The following is a 20,348-nucleotide window of genomic DNA, read 5'->3' on the forward strand; positions in this document are numbered from 1 at the left end:
ATGTGAAATTGTAAAAACTATAAAATATAACAAATACTTTTGAAGATTTTGTGCCTTCAACAGTACACCAGCTCATGGGAAAATTTTTTATTAAAAATCAGCTAAATTTAACTTTGACAGGTACGATTGCCAAGTAGAATCTACGCTAACGAGTCGTAGGCAGATGTAGGTTCGCACAAATATGACAAGAAATGCATACGGTGGGTGCAGTCTAAGATTTTATTTGTCATAATTCTTCGTATCTTCATAAAGTGTTTATTGTTCCCAGTGGTTGTTCCGTAAAATCCCTGAAAGGACAATGGGACAAACTGACTATATATAATTAGGTGTGCATTATCGTTATCAACGTTTCGATAAAGGTTTTTTCTACGTAATTTTGTGATTGTATTTCATCAGTTTGAGTTAGAAAACAGGAGATCATCATGTCAGACTAGAAAAGAGAAGAATAAGAAACAATCACAGCCTAAAAGTCACAATGTGGCAGCCATTTTGGTAAGCTGATCCAAATGAAATTAGAAGCCTGAAAAAATGAAGAGACATCATATTGAATACAATTTATATTAATGTTTGCAGTAGAATTAAAAAAGCTTTGTGGAGGTGCACGTTAAGATGCTTGTTTCAGACTTGCTGAATATCGTAATTTATTAGATCGATGGTGCGTCCATGTTCTTAGGCTCGAAGTTATCGTTGCAAAAATCACTTCATTACGAATTACTCGTTTGATTGAGACTAATGAGTAAAGCCCGTTTCAAACCTAGCATTTTACATGCGCCGAATGCATTAAAACAATAGAAGGTATCAGAAGGATGTTCTTTTTTATACGCCCTGCAGACAACACTTCAATTCATTATTTTGCATTGATAAACGAGACCCTTGGGATTTAACTACGTCAATTACTCTATACTACGTCCTAAGTGCTTAAACTTTGAAGCGTTCTCGTTTCAAACATTAAAATTTATATGATGACTGACGACGACTAAGCAAGCATCGAGAGAAACTGAAATAACGATAGTTGCTGTCATCGAATGGTGATTATATAAGAATTCAGGAGAGGCTATGTGCAAGTTTTGACGGTTCACACTACGTATAACGTGAAATTTCACTATTTCAAAACGAAATTGTACACCAGTATACGGACTGCCTCGTCACCACAGACAAGCACAAAAATTCTGTCATAATTACACATATGATGCAAAAGATCAAGAAAAGATTTATATGAATTTATGGATATCGTTTATCGCATCATTCTACATAAAGGTAGGTTTTCATCTCGAAATTTAATGATTGTGAAATCAGAGACAACTATTCTTGACATTCAATCGAGCGATGTTCGTACTAACTTAATTAACAGCATAAACGAGTATTTTAGAACTTTTGTTTTGTGGACCACACATGCAACAATGCTTAACAAAGTTGGTTGAATATCAAAATCTATGCATCAGATACAAAAGGAAGTTGTATAAAACAGTTGTGACTTTAACTAAAGGTAGTACTAACTGTATTCTTATTCGAAGGCTGAGTGAACTGCGTCTGACTGCATGATTAAATTTATTATACTCTTTTCAGTAAAAAGAGAAAAATACAATTTTATGCTAAAATTACAATGAAATGTGAACCGTTACCAGAACGATAATTTGGGGGAGGGGCATATTCACATATGCATGATGACATGCCGTATTAGTTTCTTTTGAAATCGAGTGTCTTTTTACGGATTATAAAATGAATATATAAATATGTCCCCCACCCCTCATTACCGTCTTGGCTCAAGCCTGCTTTTATGGTTATTAAAAAAAACGCTATTAAACGTAGAAATGTGTTTTGAGTCCAAAAATCCTAATCTTTAGGGAAAAGTTAATCTTTGTATTCATTCATCCTTTATTTACTCACCTTTACAACCACAGAGCGCCACACAAAAACAAGGTTTCTTAATCCATGTTTTTGGATATAGTCGTTCATATCTTGCGTAAAACGATGGACCAGTGCATTATGCTGTACTGACCATCCATCCCAGTTTCCTGGTAAACTCTAAATTGTAAATCGTAGATTTACGCTTAATTTCATTTTGTTGCCAAAATAATTTGCCAAAATTCTTCTGCGTACGAAATGTATTTTCGTGCTTAAGTTATATTTCATATATACCTTAGTGCTTCCATATACTTCACATGTTGATATGTAATGATACCACTTACAATAGTAAGATGTCTTATCTTTCAAAGTATATGCTTGAGTATATTCATCATACAACATTCGTACATATCCTTGTGTAGCAATTCCAGTTATTCTTACTAGTTCAATACTTAGTTTTACTAGTTGACCAAGATCAATATAAATTGTAAACGTACTCCTTATTTAAAGCATTTATCGATGACTTTATTTATTCCCTGTATTATACTTGTCAATAAACAAGGTTTTGAATGACCCTACATAAACAAAAATATTTTTGAAACATTGGCAACAGTTCATAGTAACACATACAAAAAAAACTGAAAATTGTTATTCTTTTTCATGTTGCAACCAACGTTTTGAATTATTATTCGTAGTTATTAAAAAATATTTGATAGAACTTACCTAAAGCCATGCATTAGCAGCCATGTCAAACTGCAAAAGTACTCTATGAAGTCTAGCTGCACTAGGCTTATAAAGAGTTGAATAATAAATGCTTGCTTTTATAACACTGTCGGCTATCACACCATTTGGTAGACCCAATGCAGTAAAACATCTTGTACCAGTTACAGCACATTTATAAAGAGCATTTATTTGATATTTATCGACCTGAGATAAATGTCTAGTTTTTCGAAGTTTGATATGCGAGCCAGCTGTTGCTTGAATTGTGTTTAACTTATCGTTCTTTGCTAACGTATTTTAAGGAAGATGCATAATTGACGTTATGTCATAAGGAGAGTTCAGATGGTCAATTTTTCCATGCGAATATTTATGAAAATTGTGAACCATGCCTATAAGATTACATTATCGACATTTATGAAAGGCAACAGTTAGACATTGACTGTACATCAAATTATCATCAAATGATTTAGAGTGAAATACTTGTGCGTGTGAAGATCGATAATTAGAGTGGCTCATATTTATATATATGCATGGTATAAGCCTTTAAGAACAATAAATTTCAAAGAAGCTTAATACTGCATCTTCATGTATTTATAACTATGAGCGCCCCTAATTATCGATCTTTCTACACTCATAGTGAAATACAATTAATTTTTTGAATATTTATGTCATAAATAATTACGTATGAATCTCTATCAGTTCTTGAGCATGTATGGAAAAAACCAAGAGTATGAATAATTTCGTGCAAAGCTGTGCAAACTGATTCACATCCAACACCAAGTGATATAACTTGACGATAATATTGCCTTTCCACATATGAATAGCAGCTGTAAACAAAATTAGTTTTTATACTTTAATTAACTTTAAATGGATAAGAAAATGATTATCACATGCAATGTAAAATCAAATCTTTGGAAATAAAGAAGTTAAAAAAAAACAATTGACAGCTTTTAAACGAGAAAGTGAAGACTGTTTCGCCATGATGAAAAATAATAACTTTCCTGTTAAAGTAAAATAAAAACAATTGTAAATAAATCTATTGATGTAAATCACTGTAAATGTGTGTGACTTTGATTTGAGCTTTGAAGTATTTCTGTATTAAAGAATTCACGTTAAAGACTTAGTGGCATCATGTGTGAAGTCATTTGTCATTTTAATGGAAGATTATGTTCCTGCATTAAGTTTGATCAGGTATTAAAAAGAGCACAACAATGTACAAACGAAAAGTCAAATGATCTATATTTCAAAATGATTGAAATTTAAAAGCATTATTTGTACGATTCCACTTAATTTAAATAAAACAGCGCCTGACGATCGTTCATTTACTGAAAATTGTACGTTGTACTGGTGTTGTCTACATACACAAGGATCACGAAAGAAAAAATCTGAAAAAGAAAAATGTTACCAAAATTGAATGTTACTAAAGAAAACAAAAAATCTATACAGCGTTTATCGTGGATCAATTTTGCATGCGGAAAGTACAGTTTAGATGAAATTTCTGCAAAGAAAAAAATAGTATATCAAACAAAGATGTATTCTTATGGAACACAACCGTTTAGTTTTGGCAAAAAGACAACTGGTGAAGTAGTTCTGTCTAATAAAGCTTCTATTCCCCAGAAGGGGCGCAAAAAACAAGAACAAGGAGAAAGTTTGTTGGTAATATGTCAGAAGATTAATTGCATAAAGAACAGACATAACAAAGTAGAGAAATGCTTAAGTAAATACCCAGAAAAAGAACCATTTAGATTTCATATTCCTGCATTTCCATCGAGAAAGGAATTTGTTTTACGAAAAAAACAGTCAAAGTCGGCGTCATATCTGGGATAAATTTTGTGTATTTAAAGAATTATATATAAATGAGTTGGATAAATTTCTGACAAAACTGACATCGACAGTTATTTGCTGACAGTTTTGACAAAGTATCGTTCATGTAGAAAGAATTTTGCTGAACTTAATTTCAGCTCATTTTGAGAGGTTTGTTTTACAAAAATAAATATTACTAAAAGAACGAACATAACATTGCAAACACAGGTCTTATTGAAAGGTCTACGTAAGGTATCGTTTACGGAATAAAATTTTGAAATATTTTTTTTCTTCGTGGAATTTTTAGCTGTCCAAACATAGAATAGTATGGATTATTTACATCATGGCGACATCATACTTCCGATGAATGAATGTTTTTATCTCAAACCTTATCATGTGCACAGAAATATTTATTGATAAAAAAAATGCTTGCATTGATTTAAAGATCGTCACCTTGAAACAATTAAATCCTAAAAACAAACGTTCTTCGAAAAGTTTTCTACAGCAAGAGCTAGCAATTCATGAGAAATGATTTTCAAAACTGCAGATACTTGGAAAGCTCATGACAGACAGAGACTTTTCAATTTCATTACCTTTGATAAATGAAATGAAGAAGTAATGGGAAAAAAAGTTTCATACGTACAATTGTCAAATGGGATGAATTATAGAAATGAAACTGTTCACTGAACTGTCTACTTAAATATACAAGAAAAAATTTAAGAAAATCGAGCATTGAAACCAATGGACGTTTGCAAGAATACCAAATTAATGCTTCTAAAATGCGTTGAAATTAAAATCTGATTTTCATCAAGTCATCAAAAAGGAAAAAGCAGGAAAACAAGAGAATATGTGAAAAATTTTTTTTGTCCTCCTTTAAAAAACACGTCTTTGATATTTCTAAACAATCCAAAAACATCAGGAAATAACTGTGGTACTTAGTTTTTCTTAAAATGTTATCAATAATGTAAGATCTCAGAAAAGCGTTTCTTCTCTGAAAGTTGCAGATGAGATGTGGCATGTTCGACGACAATTTGGAAGATACAGCAAAATCAATTCCACAGAAATGTTAAAGATGAACGCCTTTCTATCTATTTGAGGTTTTCAGCTGCCCAATCCTCAATCGATTCATTTTTTTTCAAACAAGGAATAACCAATCAAAGTCAGAGGCAGCTCCAAAATGTAGATGGAAACCATGGAATTATTGTGACAAAGCATAATTCTAAGCTTTGCAAAAAAGGTGTATTAAAAAGAAGCACAAATAGTAATCGTAAAGGAAAAAGTGAAGACAATTTATATGTTGGTCTGATAAGTGTAGCTGAAGTGAAAGGTAAAGGTGTCTTATCAAGAAAACAGTGTACCAAAGTACATAAATTCAAATACAAGATAAGATCGAATGATCTTTGAAAAGTGACAAAAAGAAAATAGAATTCGACGAAGATTACTTAAAAATTGATATCGACAAACTGATGGACATATATGAACAAAAGGAAAGACACGATGTCCAATTGATCGCAGTAAGAAAGTACACAATAAAATTTTAGAGAAATCCTCATCTCCATTTAGAAAGAGTGATTCAGAGCGTCCGAAAAATTTTGAGCAATACGTAAGACCAGCTACAGCAAAACTTATATCCTATATAACGTTTACACGTAGAAACTGAATGTTTCTGAATAAAAAATGAATTTCCATATGATCTCAAAAGCACGAGATTTGATTCAGCATTTGAAATAAACGACAAAAAATTTTATCATAAACATGTTTCCACTTACATTAAGTCATATAACATTCTTGCATAAGATACATGATACGTGTTAATTAATAAAAGTACGTAAGAGGATAAGGTGTGATGAAATATTAGTGATATTTACATGACAAGTATAATATGAGTGTGGTAGTTATAAGTTAGAAGAAAGCAAGAAGCCTTACACATACGCAAACAAAAACCTGATCTCAACATACAACTTCAACACTTTAACACCATTTTCCAATTGTAAATATTCTAACTTATCTCTATCACACTCATATAATACTTGCCATGTAATTATCACTAATATTTCAGCACACCTTATCCTCTTACTTTTATTAATTAACACGTATCATGTATCTTATTATAAACTCAGCATTGTAAATAACTTGGACTCTGAAGGTGACTACCGCTAAGGTTGTCGAAACGTCAGTCAACAGACTGCTCATGCGCAGATGCTTTATCTGAAAATTTGTGACAGAGTTAGCTAATTACTCCATACTCGGTAGTAGTACATACAATTGGTCGTTGCCGTGACCATGAACTTGGAGAATTGGTGGAGTTGACTACGCATGCTCAGATTAATTCTCAATTAATTTGTGACGGAGCGAACTCCGAAATTGATGCTTGTATATGCGGTAAGCAAATTTTCAATCATATATTTTTGACACGCTTTTTGTCTTCTTAAACTTGTTTTGACAAATGCATATTAAAGTCGTCAACACTTTGTTACGCCACTCGTAATATCTGTGACAATGTTAGAGATGTTTCTCTTTTTATTCATAACTTTGTATCTGCATATTTTGTGCATAAACAATGCTCTGACATTTATGACAGATGTTCTAATTCGTTAATTGAGGTAGACGAAATACTTGAAAAATGAAATTTACAACAGTGAAACAAATTCAAGCGTGACAGAGAAGAAATGACGACGCCTGTTTTTGTATATGATTTGGAAATGTTTTATATACGTAATAAATTGGACAGCTGTCTCTATGCTTCGCGATCAAAAGAATTCCTTTGAATCGGAAAAGTTTACTTCATTCTCATATTGAAAATGACTTGATGTAAGTCGAAACATGTTTATGATAAAAAAGTTTGTCGTTTAGTTCAAATGCTTAAGAAAATGAATTATAATGACTGTATAATGCATATTATAAATCTTAACACGGTTTTTTATATGCACATGAAAAACACGTGACTTGGACGAAATGTTTACTATCTTACATAGTTAATTGCTTATTTTATAAGGAACAATTGCGTTAGACCATAACCGAACACTTATGGTCACAGCACTTTTTTTCTGTTCTGTTTGATTTGCAAACAGTTCCTCGACTATTTAGTCGGAAACCATATCGCCTTCCAAAAGATCTATTAGAAAAATGAAGTTTTTTGTGCATGGTTGCAGTGGCTATGATAAGGAGAATATTCGGAAACCATGCTTGTCTATTGCCAGTAGGTTAGGTTGTTTCATTTAGTGTTTTAAAGTAGCCTATACACAGTACAGTAGCTACTAAAAAAGACCATGTTATCTACAATACCAGTGATGAACTAAGCATGTTCTAATCACCAACGAGGATAGATTTTAATTGTCGTGAGCGTATTGTACTAAAGTATGAAGTATGAATAATAAGTTAAGCAAATTCTTGTTGTAAGTGCGATAAATAGGTTGATAAACATTGATATTTATAAAACTGAAACATTAAATACAGTGGAGCTTTTCATTGATTTCTGACAGCTTTCGACAAAGATAAGTGTTCGTTGTTTAGAGGCGTTAGCTGTGTAAAGGCTTTGTGTTATTTCGCTTATTCTGATGCGGAGACCGTGTTTTATTGCCTAAAACACTCCAGTAGTCTTCATATGTATAATTTGTCTCGTCATTTCAAAAAGTTGTCACTTCATGAAAGTCGTCATTTTAATATCGTAGATGTCGTCTTTTCAACGTTCTTTGTCCACGCTTTTAGCCTTGAACTCAAATATTAAAACAAGGAAAATTAAAAAACAAAGATATCCCTTATTTTCTAAAAATATATTTACTCGAATTCCAATATTTAAAGTATGTTTTAGTGTGCGTTTTAATAGTTTTGCTAATTGAGCAGGGGGGCGCTTCTCCCTTGCCCCCCCCCCCATAGCTACGCCACTGGTTTTCACTTATAGTATTTATCTTCGTGATCTTTGGTTGCATCTCCGCTATAGCAGCGGATTGCGTAAGATGATTGAAACGAAATAATAATAATACAGAGAATATGTCAATCATGTACATTTTATAGAGATGGGAAAGCTCTTTCTTTGGAGAATGAAACTTCTATGTATTTTTTCCAATTATGTATAGAAACTAAAAGCAATATAAAACAGGATATATATCTATTAAAATGTCCACCTGAGTAATCAGCTAACACATGGCTTTGGTCAAAAAAACAAATACTACAAATCTTATCAATGCTCTTTTTTATACAATTTAAAAACAGATTGTAGAGGGCAGGAAATTTAATACAAGGATAGTACAACACAAAAAACTCTCATAATTTGATGAAAATCAAATCTAGTTGAACTTATTTTACTCAAAAGTTATATATTTCAATGGTTCATCACAACTTTACAAAGTAAATAATAATAACAGTTTAATGCAAAAAAATCCACCAAAGAATTATGTGTTGCTTTTAAACAAGTAATTAAGATTATGAGCTGCTAGTTATAGACACCACAATGTTTATCAAAAGACCTTTTCTTCTATAAATTTTCCATAACACAAAAGCCAAACTGAACATAGTTGCAAAGTTTTTATACTTGATATGTAGGTAACCATGCATGTTTTATATTTCGTGGCCAAACAAATGATCGATTCAAGAAAACTACGTTATTATATAAACTAAAACAGCAAAGCACTTTATGACTTAACGTTTAAACTTAACTTATCGCGTTAACTGTATTGGTGTTAACTTTATTTGCATTTTATTTATGATAATGTTATACAACCATTGTGCAGTTCTTGATTTTTATGTGCAATCGTTATTATACATACTCCTTTACGTCTTCTTCTTCGGTGACATTCTTCACAAGTATAATACGGTTGAAAGCTCGTAGTCGTTTCCATAGCTGTACGTAAACTTTACATTGAACGTACATAAAAACAAGTCCACCAGTAAAGCCTATGGCAACTACAACCAACTTAGTCCAAAATGGCCAACCAAGATGTCCTTTTCGAATTTCTTGAGCAGTGCGATCAATTAAAACCCACAGAGACCAAACAACGCACGTGATAGCAATAACATGAAATGACACAGAGCAAAGAATCTTTCTTCGTTCGCTGTGAGTCATTTTCAATGACTGCCACTGATTAAAAAAAAAAGAGATAATTTAATAAGAGTTAAAAACAAATTTTGGAAAACGTCACACAGGAAAGGACGTATGCTTTCCCACATGAAGGAAAGTTGGGAAGCTTATCTTTAAACGAACTCTTTCGCAGAGTCAAACGTGAAATTTTTTGTCATACTACGTCAAAAATAGTCTATTAAAAAAATTTGAAATCATTTATGAGCTTTGGTTGAAGACGTTTTATTTACCTTTCGGAATGGTTTAACTTTAGCCTCCATGACAAACCGATACTGACATAATTCACACTTTTTGATATCAGAACTTTTAATCCACTTTTGGAGGCAACTCTGGTGCACAAACATCAGTGTACCAGAACACAGACAAGGTCTGATCAATGTACTATCATTACTTTCTGTTCGTTCACAATGACAAATTCTACAAAACGCTCCATTGGATGATACGCTCGATATACAAGAAACACTTCGCTTAATGTCTGTTAGACAGCTATTTGATTCATGAAAACTGGTGACATGCATTCTATCACTTTCACTGGCAGTACTAGCTGAATCTGAAGGTACAGTTAATTCTTCTGGTGGTTTCTCGTCATTGTTTCTTGCAGGTAAGAACTCCTCTTCTTCACTTGCCTTTATAAAACATGACAACGATAAGATTAAAAACTTTGACATTATGAAGCATCATCCATTCAAAACTTTGATGTTTTGGATAATGAGGGGTTCTTCCATCACGCAAGTAACATTTACTATTCGTAAGTACAGGGTTTTATTGTGCTACTGAAGGGTAACTTCATAAAAAAAATACAAAGGCGAATGTGCTGTCATGCGAGTGACCACGAAAAATTGACGTTTTCTACAACATTTCAACAAGTACCATAAGTACAAATCTGTGAACTTTGACATAACATTAATTAGCAAGTTATTTAAAATACACGAAATAATACATCTCTTTCACATTTAATTTATGTTTGATTGGTGAAACACAAGTATGTGCCCGAAGATCTGCTTTGATACAGTTTGTCATCTCTCAAGGTAAAGAATAAATACTTATCAATGAAAAAATATATTTAAGATATTATAGCTCATCTTAAACATAATGTCTATCAAATTCAGTGGTGTAACCATGAAAATATATTGATATTGGTACAAACATGGATTACAAAATATCAAGATATAAATTGAAGACTTAATTAAAAAATCGGAGACCAGGTGGGCTTTTTATTATACTTTGATAATTATGAATACAATGCAAGGTTTAATAGACCTATGACTACAAAACAAAAACAGGTAGATTATTTTCTATAACAGACTCTTAAAGAGCTTATCATAAAAAAACGTTGCATGCAATTAACATTATTATCACACATATTTTTACATGCTTTCACACATTCTCACATTTTTCACATATTTTACTAAGAATGTCTGTGATGAATATACATGAATGATTTTCTCATGTTGTATTTCCTATTTTCCTCAGATTATGTTTGGGTAAATGTTATACATGTTTTTCATCACAAAAAAATACTTGAAAGATGTAGAAAACTTATTTTTAATTTTAACAAGAAATTTGTTAAAATACTCTTTGTTAACTGTATCATCCATTGCTAAAATTTTAAGATTCTCATTGGGGGACAGGAATTTCACTTTTCACTGTTTTTGTTCAACGAAATATAATCCAAGGCCTTCATTCACCAACAGATTTATGAATTATTAAAACTGCATCATAAACAATTACAAAAAATGGCGACTTCTAGTTTGTTAATAATTTAACAGGTGCATGTGCTGGGAATCACAAAAAACCCCAGGAGTAAACCATTTCATTTCCCAACAACTCTTTTTCCTTTATATATGAAGATGATAAGGGAGCGACATATTAAAGCAGTACAATTGACTCTAGTTTTGTTGGAAAGGAAAATTTGATGAAAATTGTTTTTTTTTGGTAGTTTAGATGATGGACTGTCAACCATACATTATACAATAAATGTAACATCATTCTCAATTCTAATAGTCCACATTATAAACTTTGTTTAGACATTGAGTATTTTGGTGATCAAATCGTCTGTTCCATATGTCCCGCCACAAGAAGTGTTTTAAAAGCTGGATTTTATCAAATGGCATAAGTGACAAAAAAAAACAAGCATATTTTGAATATTTACGTAAGAAAACAGTTCATAAAACAGATGATCTACAAAATGTGTTAAACGTTCCTAAACGGACGGAAGAGGGCTTAAAGCGGTTTGGGGGCGATAGCAAAATATGGGTACCTTTGACACCAACATATATATATATATATACATTGTCCATATATAGGGGAGGTTTTCAATGGCCGCCCGTCGATACTATTGTTGAACTGAAATATGAGTGTAGTTACTCATAAACTTTTACAAAACGATTTCAACATAAAATTGAAGCCTTTCGTTACTATTAACTTTTACAAGAGCATATTTACATCAAAAACTCATTGAAGACAAAAGTTTTAAAAAATTGCACGCTTATATATGAAAACATTAAAATGGCGAACAATCAACGTACTTCCGTTTTATCAACTTGAAAATTATAGTTTAAAACGATGCTTTACGGGAAAACAATAAATTATCCGGTTGACATTTTCCTTATATCTTTACCATAGGTCTTTTCTAAAACATGTCAATAAAGGAGAAAATGCGTGATAGAATAAAATACGACGAGGGCCAGAGGTAGAATTTAAAAATCTATTGTAAATCGTTCAAGGCTATAGCACAACGATTAAGAAGATATGAATAATAACGGTAAATTTGGAGAACTAGTGTTTAAAAATATTCTTTAAATTTGTATATGGTATCGCTACTTTGCCTTGTTTCAATGACATATATGAATTCCGTGTGAAATTTGACGTTTTCACTTTTCGGAACGACATTAAAAAACAACACAAACCTGTTCAACAATATCTTTCTCATCGGCAGATTCAACGTGAACAGAGCGGACAGGCATTTTCTTCAGGAGGTCGAAATATGTATTAAGTGTACGCAAAAAAATTGTTTATGTATTTCTTCAAAGCTCGCTCAGTTTCAGTTTCCGTTCAGGCTGCGATGTGCTAAACCCTTCGGTGTAACTAGCAACTAGTCAAGATAAAATGACAAGTAAAACTGAAACAGATATTCCGCAACATAAAACATATTTTCAGCGGTCAAATATACAGATATTTAAAAACGATGCCGTCCACCATTAATAGCAAATTGTCTCTTGTGCCTTGGAGGTGACACAAAGACAGCACATCTGCTCATGAGCCAATCAAATGACAGTAAACACAATGATAAGGCCATTATAGACCATGTGACACATAGTTATGCTTACGCATTATATTTCGTTTTTCTTAAGTCAAGCCAAGATAGCTACAGGAAGACGTTTTTTTATTTTTTAAATTAGGCATATTTATAAGTAAATACGTGCATACGTCAAATAAAACTCATCTCTTAGTTATAACATCAACAAACAATAGTAAGTTAGTTAAGGTGCATTCGTATGCTTGTCGATAACGAGCTTTTCTGCTCGAGGAAAGTAGAATCGGTGAATTCAAAAATGTTTAACATTTGAAATAGCGAATAACAACAACCGTCTGGAGCAATCTGTTTGAATTTGAGTAGTCAACGAGCACTGTCACTAAACATGGAAAAGAAAGGAAAGTTTCAGTAGCAATGTCTTAATAACTTCAAATTTTCTTTGAAAGAATCATGTATTTAGTATTTCATACACAATATCAGGGCAGTAACCGCTATTCTCCTTTCAATATTTTGTACACAATAACATCACGTTCATTCCGATAGCGGAATGAAGACATTTTCAAATTTGCTCAACAAAAATCATACAATTGATATAATTTGACCAAAATACGTTTTACCAAGCTAAAGTGGTTCTTTTTTTCACAACAGAAAATAGCTTTAAACTAAACAAACCAACGTGAGCCACACTCGTTCATTAAACCCGAATATCTTGTCGTGTCTTTGACATTTAGATGTTTTAAAAAAGCTGTGATAGTCAACTTTTTGATACTAGCTACATTTAACATTAGTTCACAGGACAAATGCTTAATTATACATCTCATAGAAAACACGAGAAAACCAGTTGCCGACATGGTTGAAAGTAGTATGAAGTTTAGTTCAGTTAAAGATATTTAATCTTTACGCTGCTCATCACAAGCAACAACAGATGGAATAACGCAAGAATTGTCATCATCGTTGTTTAACTCAATGGGCTGTAAATGAACAGAAGTGGAATCTAACTTTGAAAGTTGGTGATGTTCATTATATCCAGTGGTATGATTATCGTCTACAGCCATGGCAGTCTCCTCGGTTGAATCATTTGTTGAGTCTTGTAATAAACCATCACCAGGATTAATGTCAGAATCGGTTAGACACGCAACATTATCTTCGGCCACAAGTTGATGGGCATCCTCCTTACATGTCTCAGCCATGTACACAGGAGTTTGTGAAGATGTCTGGGAGGTTGCTGTAGGATCACTTGCCATGTTTTGGTCACTATGCAACAGTTCTTCAACCATTACACTTGTGGCAACATGAACTAGTGCCGAATGATCAACTGTGCTTTCTCTATTGACGTTTTCATTACTGGTGTCTACAGCATTAGCACTGGCTAAGATGTTTTCATCATTTGCTGGCACAGACACGACTTCAAACTGCTGATCATCACTAGTAATGCTCACCATCAATTCACAAGGGGTAGAATCATCTGTTTTACACTTGTGAACACGTTTCATGTGTTTAGTCAACGAAGATTTTTCTTTGAAACATTTTCTGCAGAATTCACAAATGTAAGGCCTTTCGTCACTATGCGTTATCTGATGTCGTCGGACGTTATAAGGACTAGCAAAATCTTTGTTGCATATATTGCAGACATGTAAGGTGACTTGACTGGGATCCTTTGGTTTGGATTCTTTTTTTTCACAGGTAGCCGTATGTTTTCGAAGATCAATCTTATTTGGAAAGATCTCTTCGCAATACTTGCATTGAGTAATGGTATTGGCCTGCTTTTGGTTTTTGTTAGGACCGCACACTTTCTTCACGTGTTTACGTAAATGTGAAAGTCGACCAAAAGTGTGATCGCAAAATTCGCATCGAAACGGTCGTTTGTGCTCGTGCCTTGTTCGAATGTGCATGGTTAGAGTTGAATCATGACGGAACGCCGTGCCACAACTGTGAAAAGAAATAAAATAAGACTCTTTTAACGATTTTTAACACATACAAGTTTTTCAAAACAAGTGAAATCACGCGTTCATTGTTACTGACTGGAAGAGTGATATGTATTTGAAATGGTTGTTTTCGTAGGAATTGGATAACTTTGAAAAAATTGAATATTATCTTCAGGATAAGAATTGTATTTTGAGGACTGGATAAGGATTGTCGAAATAAATGGAACGTAATACTTCTTATGAAAAATTCAAAGCTTGCAAACCCAAAAAGATTTTACAAAAGAAAGGCATGCCAGAATTACTTACTGTTTACAAACATAAGGTTTTTCTCCTGTGTGAATACGCTGATGAACAACAAGCTGGTGATAACGACGAAAAAATCGATTGCACTCTTCACATTTGAACTTTTTCACGTCTGGATATTGAATACAAAGAAATGAGCAAATAGAAAATGACGTCACTTCACCACAAACATATATTTTACCAGTATGTATCTGCAGATGTTTCTTTAAGTCTGATGGATATTTAAATGCTTTATTACATTGATTACAAACACGAGGACCATTACTGAGACGACGTTTTCCAGATGATTGATTAACCACTGGAACTTGAATACAAAGAAAAATGTGAATAAGCAGCAGCATGTATCAAAGCTAAAATGTTTTGGGGGATATATTATACTATATACAATAAAATTATTTTAATTAATCTCTCACTTGGCGCAGTGGTTATGGCTTCTTGCAACTCTTCTTTATGCCCTTCAACAGCAGCAGCTGCAGTGGTTAATTCATCATTTGCTTCATTTAGATCTTGTCCAGTGGTATTTACAACTTTCTCTGAATTATCTAAGAAAATAGATCATATACAACAATGGTTGACCAGCTACCAGAAGCAAACAGAATTTAATTCTAAAAATTTTTTGTTAAAGAATACTGAATACAATGCTAAAAATTATGTTTATTAAGAAATGATAAAAATAGTTTTTATCCTAATAAGTAATAACAATATACTTTTAAACACACAGTTGGTAATTTATCACAAATTTCAATTGTGATCAAGAAAAGGTAGTGAATACCCATAAATTTGACTTACCTACAGAGTCTGATTGCACAGAGGTTGAAAATACTCCCTCTGGTAAAGAATCCTGATTAAGAACAAATGTATCACCTGAAGCTGTATTGACCAAGTTCAGATTATTGACTATTGCACTGCCTGATTGCATGACTATTGGTATAGTACCCCCTTGGGTGACCAGATAGTAGGAACCACCATTATTATCAGCTTGTATAGTCGTAGAGCCTACTCCAGTCGATGCTGATTGAATACCAGAGGCAACATCTTGTAAGATGGTAGCTATTGATAAACTGCCTTGCGGGCAATTACCATCAGGTAATGAGGTCACTATAACATTACCTGCAGTGCTACCAGAGTTAGAGTTGGCAAAAAGGTTTGACAACTGCTCGTGTGTTATAGTAACCATACTAGGTGTAGAACCATCACCATCTGTTGGAATGGTATTTTCTGATGTGTTAGTTTCAACAGCTGTAGCTTCATTTTCATGCTCACCAACCTAATAAGTGCACATACACAGTCTACAATTGCACTTACTAGACAAAAGGGTGCTGCAATAGACTCATTGAAAACCCATTCATATCAGGAAGATGCTAAATGACCAATAGACAAGTTGTAAAATATAAAAAAAAAGATTTCTTCAAGTTATTTAGAGGGGAATCTTTTGATCTATTCTTTAGAACACATAGCACAAATAAAATTAATCTGTTACTGACCATATCACCGTCATTATTATCATTGCTTTCCAAAATTTCTTGTCCAAGTTCCATGGCAACAAGAATTGGTTCTAAGTAAGCTTCTTGTTGTCCTTGCATATGTTCAGCTGTCTGTATATCACTAGTAGATGCAGTTGCAACCTCTTCATCATTGCCTGATGTTTCTTGTGTTCCATTTACTAACAAAACCCAAAACCAAAAATATCACCTTAAAATATTTGATCACTCATCATCCTGTCAATGTGAAGTTTCAATCAAGCCTTTGCGATGGCACATGTAAAATATTTGTTGATGTAAACGCAAATATCACTAAAGAAGTAAAAATTTTCTAACAGGGAAAATGTATCGATATTTTCGTAAATATTGCATTTTGCAATAATCAGATGGGAGCGTGGCAAGTACAAAATACACAGTGCTTTTTGACCATAAATGAATGCGCCATATTGTCAACTTCACATTCAATGCATTAAATTGAACATGAACGATAGAATATCTTATATGGCTCATTCACACAATATATTCTACGCACGCACAACTATAGAAAAGCTTGAGTTTGGCGCCACATCGCTATCACAAAGTGGTTCATTTTGAAGAAAGGACTGGGGCAATGATATTAATGAAAACTCTTTATTACAAAGGACTGGGGGAAAGCATAAGATATGTTTTTCGTTTTGAAGACTGGGTGCAACCGGAAGATTTGAATCAGTCTTCGAAGATCATAGAAGTTCGTGATCTGTACCTTCAATACTTAAGACCTACCGTGTGTAGTTTCAGTTATCTCTACCAAAGAAGTTGACTTTGAAACAGCTTGCATTGCTGTGGTCGCAGTGTCAAGTTGCGAATGTATGGGCTCGTTGGAGTTTGATATATGCAGATCGGTTGCCATTTGAATGACTGGAAATGTTTTGTTGCTTATGCTAACTCAAACTTTCATAATATTGTTGAATTTTGACGAAAAATCAATGTGAATTTCTTTCTTCCTTCTTCGAGGCTGATAATTTTTTAGAGGAGGCTTATGAAGAGAATGTAGGGAAGGCATGGACGGCTTACATCACGTGGTACAATGAATTTAATTGGCTAAAGCAGAATTGTTATTTACATAATTCATTCCTGTTGTGATAAAACAATTACCCGACCTTCTCATCAGATTTTCTCCGAAGAGATAGCATAAAAAATTTGAAATTGCTAAGATTTCAACCTATTTTGAGCAGTGGTAGTGCATCGATCTTAAATATAAGGAGGCCAAAGTAAAGTTATTGTCAGTGTTTACTATGTCTACACCATTGTCTATACGCGGACAGAAGATACAAATTTTATTGTTTAGGATTATAAAAGAAACACAATGAAACGCGTGCGCTGATTGGTCTAGAGCTATGTTGGCAAAACACATCTGAGCTCAACCAATCAAATCGATCAAAACAATCAGTCAAAGAGAATTTGCAAATCGATCATGAATACATTTTAGAGGAAAAATTAAAATGTCTGTCTTTTATGCATTATTGTTATTTTATAAAAAAAATAAAAGATGTTTTTCGTGTTTGCACTGACTTATTCAAAACTCGGAGACGTTTGTGAGAACTCTCGAGCATGAGCAACACTCGACCTTCGGTCTCGGGCTTGCACTGATCTGCTCTCAAGTTCCCTCAAAGGTCTCCTCTCAAAGATCTCCTCTCAAAGGTCTCCTCGGTTTGCATAAGCCTGGGCAAACACAGTAAACATCTTTTATTTCTTAAATGAAAACTGTATTTCAACATTTGCGCAGCAAAAAAGGCGGGGAGGGGAGGGGCATAAGCATCCTAGCTACACCTGCTGCGCGGCCCTGATAAGTAGCTTCCCATGTGCCACTTCGTGCGTTAAAGGTGGCAAATGGTGAGGACTGAGGAAATCAAATTCTGAGAGTTCGTGAATTTAAAAGTCTTTGAAAACAGTTATTGTCTGTCAAAGCAAACAATATGATTATTTACAAAATCAAAATAAAGGCATGAAAACTAATGCACAAGTTCTTCCTTACTTTCAGTGTGCAGCTTTTTTCAAGTCAAATGTTCTGCATCCGTGTTGATGTTGAAAATTATGATTTCTAACACATAATGGTATAGGAAAGTCTTCTCGTGGTTAGCAAAAAGATTGGGAAGTATTGTCCTCAGTCACTTTAATGATTATTATGATTTGCAATAGGACCATAGAATCTTCGTCGTCTTTCTATCTTTGTCATTTGATTAATTTAAAAAGAGCAATATTGAATTATTGAAGTAAAAGCATGCAGCAATAGTTGTGGATTATCATTTCTAAGTATTGGCCCTAAGATTTGTCCTTTCATATCCTAATGGAGGAAATTTTGGGTAAAAATAATTGTTTGTTGGTAATTACTTGATATATTTGTCAAGAGATAAAGACATTTTATTTTAAATATAGCACCATCATTTATCTGCATTAATTTCAGTCTTCAGTTTAACTGTGGCAGCGTATCACTGACGAAATTATGCGAGAAGTCTTTTCTCTGCCCAGTTTATTCATCATCGGTAATCATTAGTCCAGAATTTAATTGTGATCAATATTTTTCGCTATCGTTAATTAAAGTAATAATCAGGGTTAATCCACCTTGAATTAATTGGTTTTGGTACATATGATGATACAGCGGCACAGAATTGATGAAAGATCGGAACCATTGGTAAAACAAGTGTTTTATTTTAAATCCATGCTTTGGTTTCTCGTGTATACGATAGAATGATGTAGAAACAATCAAAAATTAAAAGTTGATCACAAGTTTTGCAAAAAATGAACAAAACAGTGAAAGAAAAAAAGTATAGAACGGTGATAGAGTTGCTTTTAGTACAACCTGCACTCTGGCATCGAACTCGAGGCATTTTGCCCAAGACATTTTGCCCAAGACGTTTTGCCCAAGACATTTTGTGGTTTGAGGTCTATTAACTAATCAGTAATGGCTTTGTTCTAAGCACGCTTTCCTGCTACATCGAAAAGAAGTTAATATTGACTTATCTAGTTTGCTTGTTCAAGTATTGACTCTGTGTAACGAGGTCATAATGTTATCTTTTTTGGTATTTTTTAGTTTGGACAAGTTCTGAGAGTCTATTATCATAAGAAACTTATGAGAAATAGTTTTGTTCTGGGATTCTTAGTTCCAGGGTTAAAGTCTACCATGTAATAATAAAAATTTCAATTAAGCTCGTTCATCTGCGCTTTACAATCGGCTTGTAATCAGCTCTTTACAAAGACAAAGACATTGGGATTTTCATTCAAGTCTACTTTTGTCTTTCTTTTGTTCATCTTTCAGCTTATGCTAAAAATTTTTATGTTTACATTCAATATGGCAATGCTTATGTCACCATATGTGTGAGCTCAGTGGCTCAAACTGTTAGCTCACACGCTTAGACTAAAATACGGCGCATTCTTAGAAATTATTTTGATTCGTTTTACAACAATTAACATGTAAGGTCATGCGCATTTTGATGAGACAACAATTTTTAATCTTCAAACCAAGGTTGAAACTTAAAAATTATTGTTCACAGAAAAATGTATTTTTGTGGGCGTCATAATAGAATGAACATGGCAGTTCACAAGTAAGCAATCTTCATTGCTCTGTTGATGTAAATTTGTTTTCTGCATATTTTTATGCAAATTTGCAAAACGATACACTCTACAGATATTTGTATTTCCACAGCAACCATGTGGTCAGCACATGACATGTCTGATTTGTATTTATGATCATATGCGCGTACTTAATGCTGCTCCAGTTAGCATTGCTAAAAAACAAGACATTATCTGTTTTGAAATTTTCTGCTTAGAATATCAAGTCTTTTTTGTAATTATATTTAATTTTTCAAGAAGGCTCAATAGGCAACTGGTAATTTTTTCATTTATTTCACTGAAATTGGCTAATTTTTGTATTCAATTCCATTTCCTCACATATAGTAATA

The 20,348-nt window shown here is 33.2% G+C and overlaps 2 protein-coding genes and 2 long non-coding RNA genes across 4 annotated transcripts; 2 read left to right on the forward strand and 2 right to left on the reverse strand.

Moving 5' to 3' along the window:
- The first annotated feature begins 4,484 nt into the window (after positions 1 to 4,484).
- Positions 4,485 to 5,417, forward strand: LOC124446952. The gene is made up of 2 exons (XR_006948564.1): positions 4,485 to 4,539; positions 5,373 to 5,417. It is a non-coding gene; the product is annotated as an uncharacterized LOC124446952 (long non-coding RNA).
- Positions 5,418 to 8,584: 3,167 nt separating this feature from the next.
- Positions 8,585 to 12,685, reverse strand: LOC124446619 (E3 ubiquitin-protein ligase MARCHF1-like). The gene is made up of 3 exons (XM_046997458.1): positions 12,355 to 12,685; positions 9,676 to 10,071; positions 8,585 to 9,445 (listed from the first exon to the last, which is right to left on the reverse strand). The coding sequence occupies exons 1-3, from the start codon at positions 12,409 to 12,411 to the stop codon at positions 9,125 to 9,127; spliced, it is 774 nt and encodes a 257-aa protein (XP_046853414.1). The 5' UTR covers positions 12,412 to 12,685; the 3' UTR covers positions 8,585 to 9,124.
- Positions 12,686 to 13,134: 449 nt separating this feature from the next.
- LOC124445932 (protein sister of odd and bowel-like) lies at positions 13,135 to 17,314 on the reverse strand. Its single transcript, XM_046996717.1, has 7 exons — positions 17,173 to 17,314; positions 16,414 to 16,592; positions 15,719 to 16,196; positions 15,343 to 15,471; positions 15,111 to 15,233; positions 14,933 to 15,041; positions 13,135 to 14,630 (listed from the first exon to the last, which is right to left on the reverse strand). Exons 1-7 carry the CDS (start codon positions 17,297 to 17,299, stop codon positions 13,592 to 13,594), a joined length of 2,184 nt encoding a protein of 727 aa, XP_046852673.1. The 5' UTR covers positions 17,300 to 17,314; the 3' UTR covers positions 13,135 to 13,591.
- On the forward strand, positions 15,028 to 15,684 carry LOC124445935. Its single transcript, XR_006948304.1, has 2 exons — positions 15,028 to 15,112; positions 15,434 to 15,684. It is a non-coding gene; the product is annotated as an uncharacterized LOC124445935 (long non-coding RNA).
- Positions 17,315 to 20,348: the final 3,034 nt, after the last annotated feature.

Source organism: Xenia sp. Carnegie-2017, unplaced genomic scaffold (genome assembly GCF_021976095.1).
Source record: "Xenia sp. Carnegie-2017 unplaced genomic scaffold, XeniaSp_v1 HiC_scaffold_22, whole genome shotgun sequence".
In the NCBI taxonomy this organism is placed as follows: domain Eukaryota; kingdom Metazoa; phylum Cnidaria; class Anthozoa; order Malacalcyonacea; family Xeniidae; genus Xenia; species Xenia sp. Carnegie-2017.

Excerpts from the sequence above, each read along its gene's own strand:
- LOC124445932 (XM_046996717.1), bottom strand. The coding sequence starts at position 17,299 with ATGGCAACCGATCTGCATATATCAAACTCCAACGAGCCCATACATTCG. Across the intron at positions 16,593-17,172 it reads GATAACTGAAACTACACACG|TAAATGGAACACAAGAAACA; the intron begins GTAGGTCTTAAG and ends GGGTTTTGTTAG. Across the intron at positions 15,234-15,342 it reads AGCCATAACCACTGCGCCAA|TTCCAGTGGTTAATCAATCA; the intron begins GTGAGAGATTAA and ends TTTGTATTCAAG.
- LOC124446619 (XM_046997458.1), bottom strand. The coding sequence starts at position 12,411 with ATGCCTGTCCGCTCTGTTCACGTTGAATCTGCCGATGAGAAAGATATT. Across the intron at positions 10,072-12,354 it reads AGAAAGATATTGTTGAACAG|GCAAGTGAAGAAGAGGAGTT; the intron begins GTTTGTGTTGTT and ends TGTTTTATAAAG. Across the intron at positions 9,446-9,675 it reads AAGTTAAACCATTCCGAAAG|TGGCAGTCATTGAAAATGAC; the intron begins GTAAATAAAACG and ends TTTTTTAATCAG.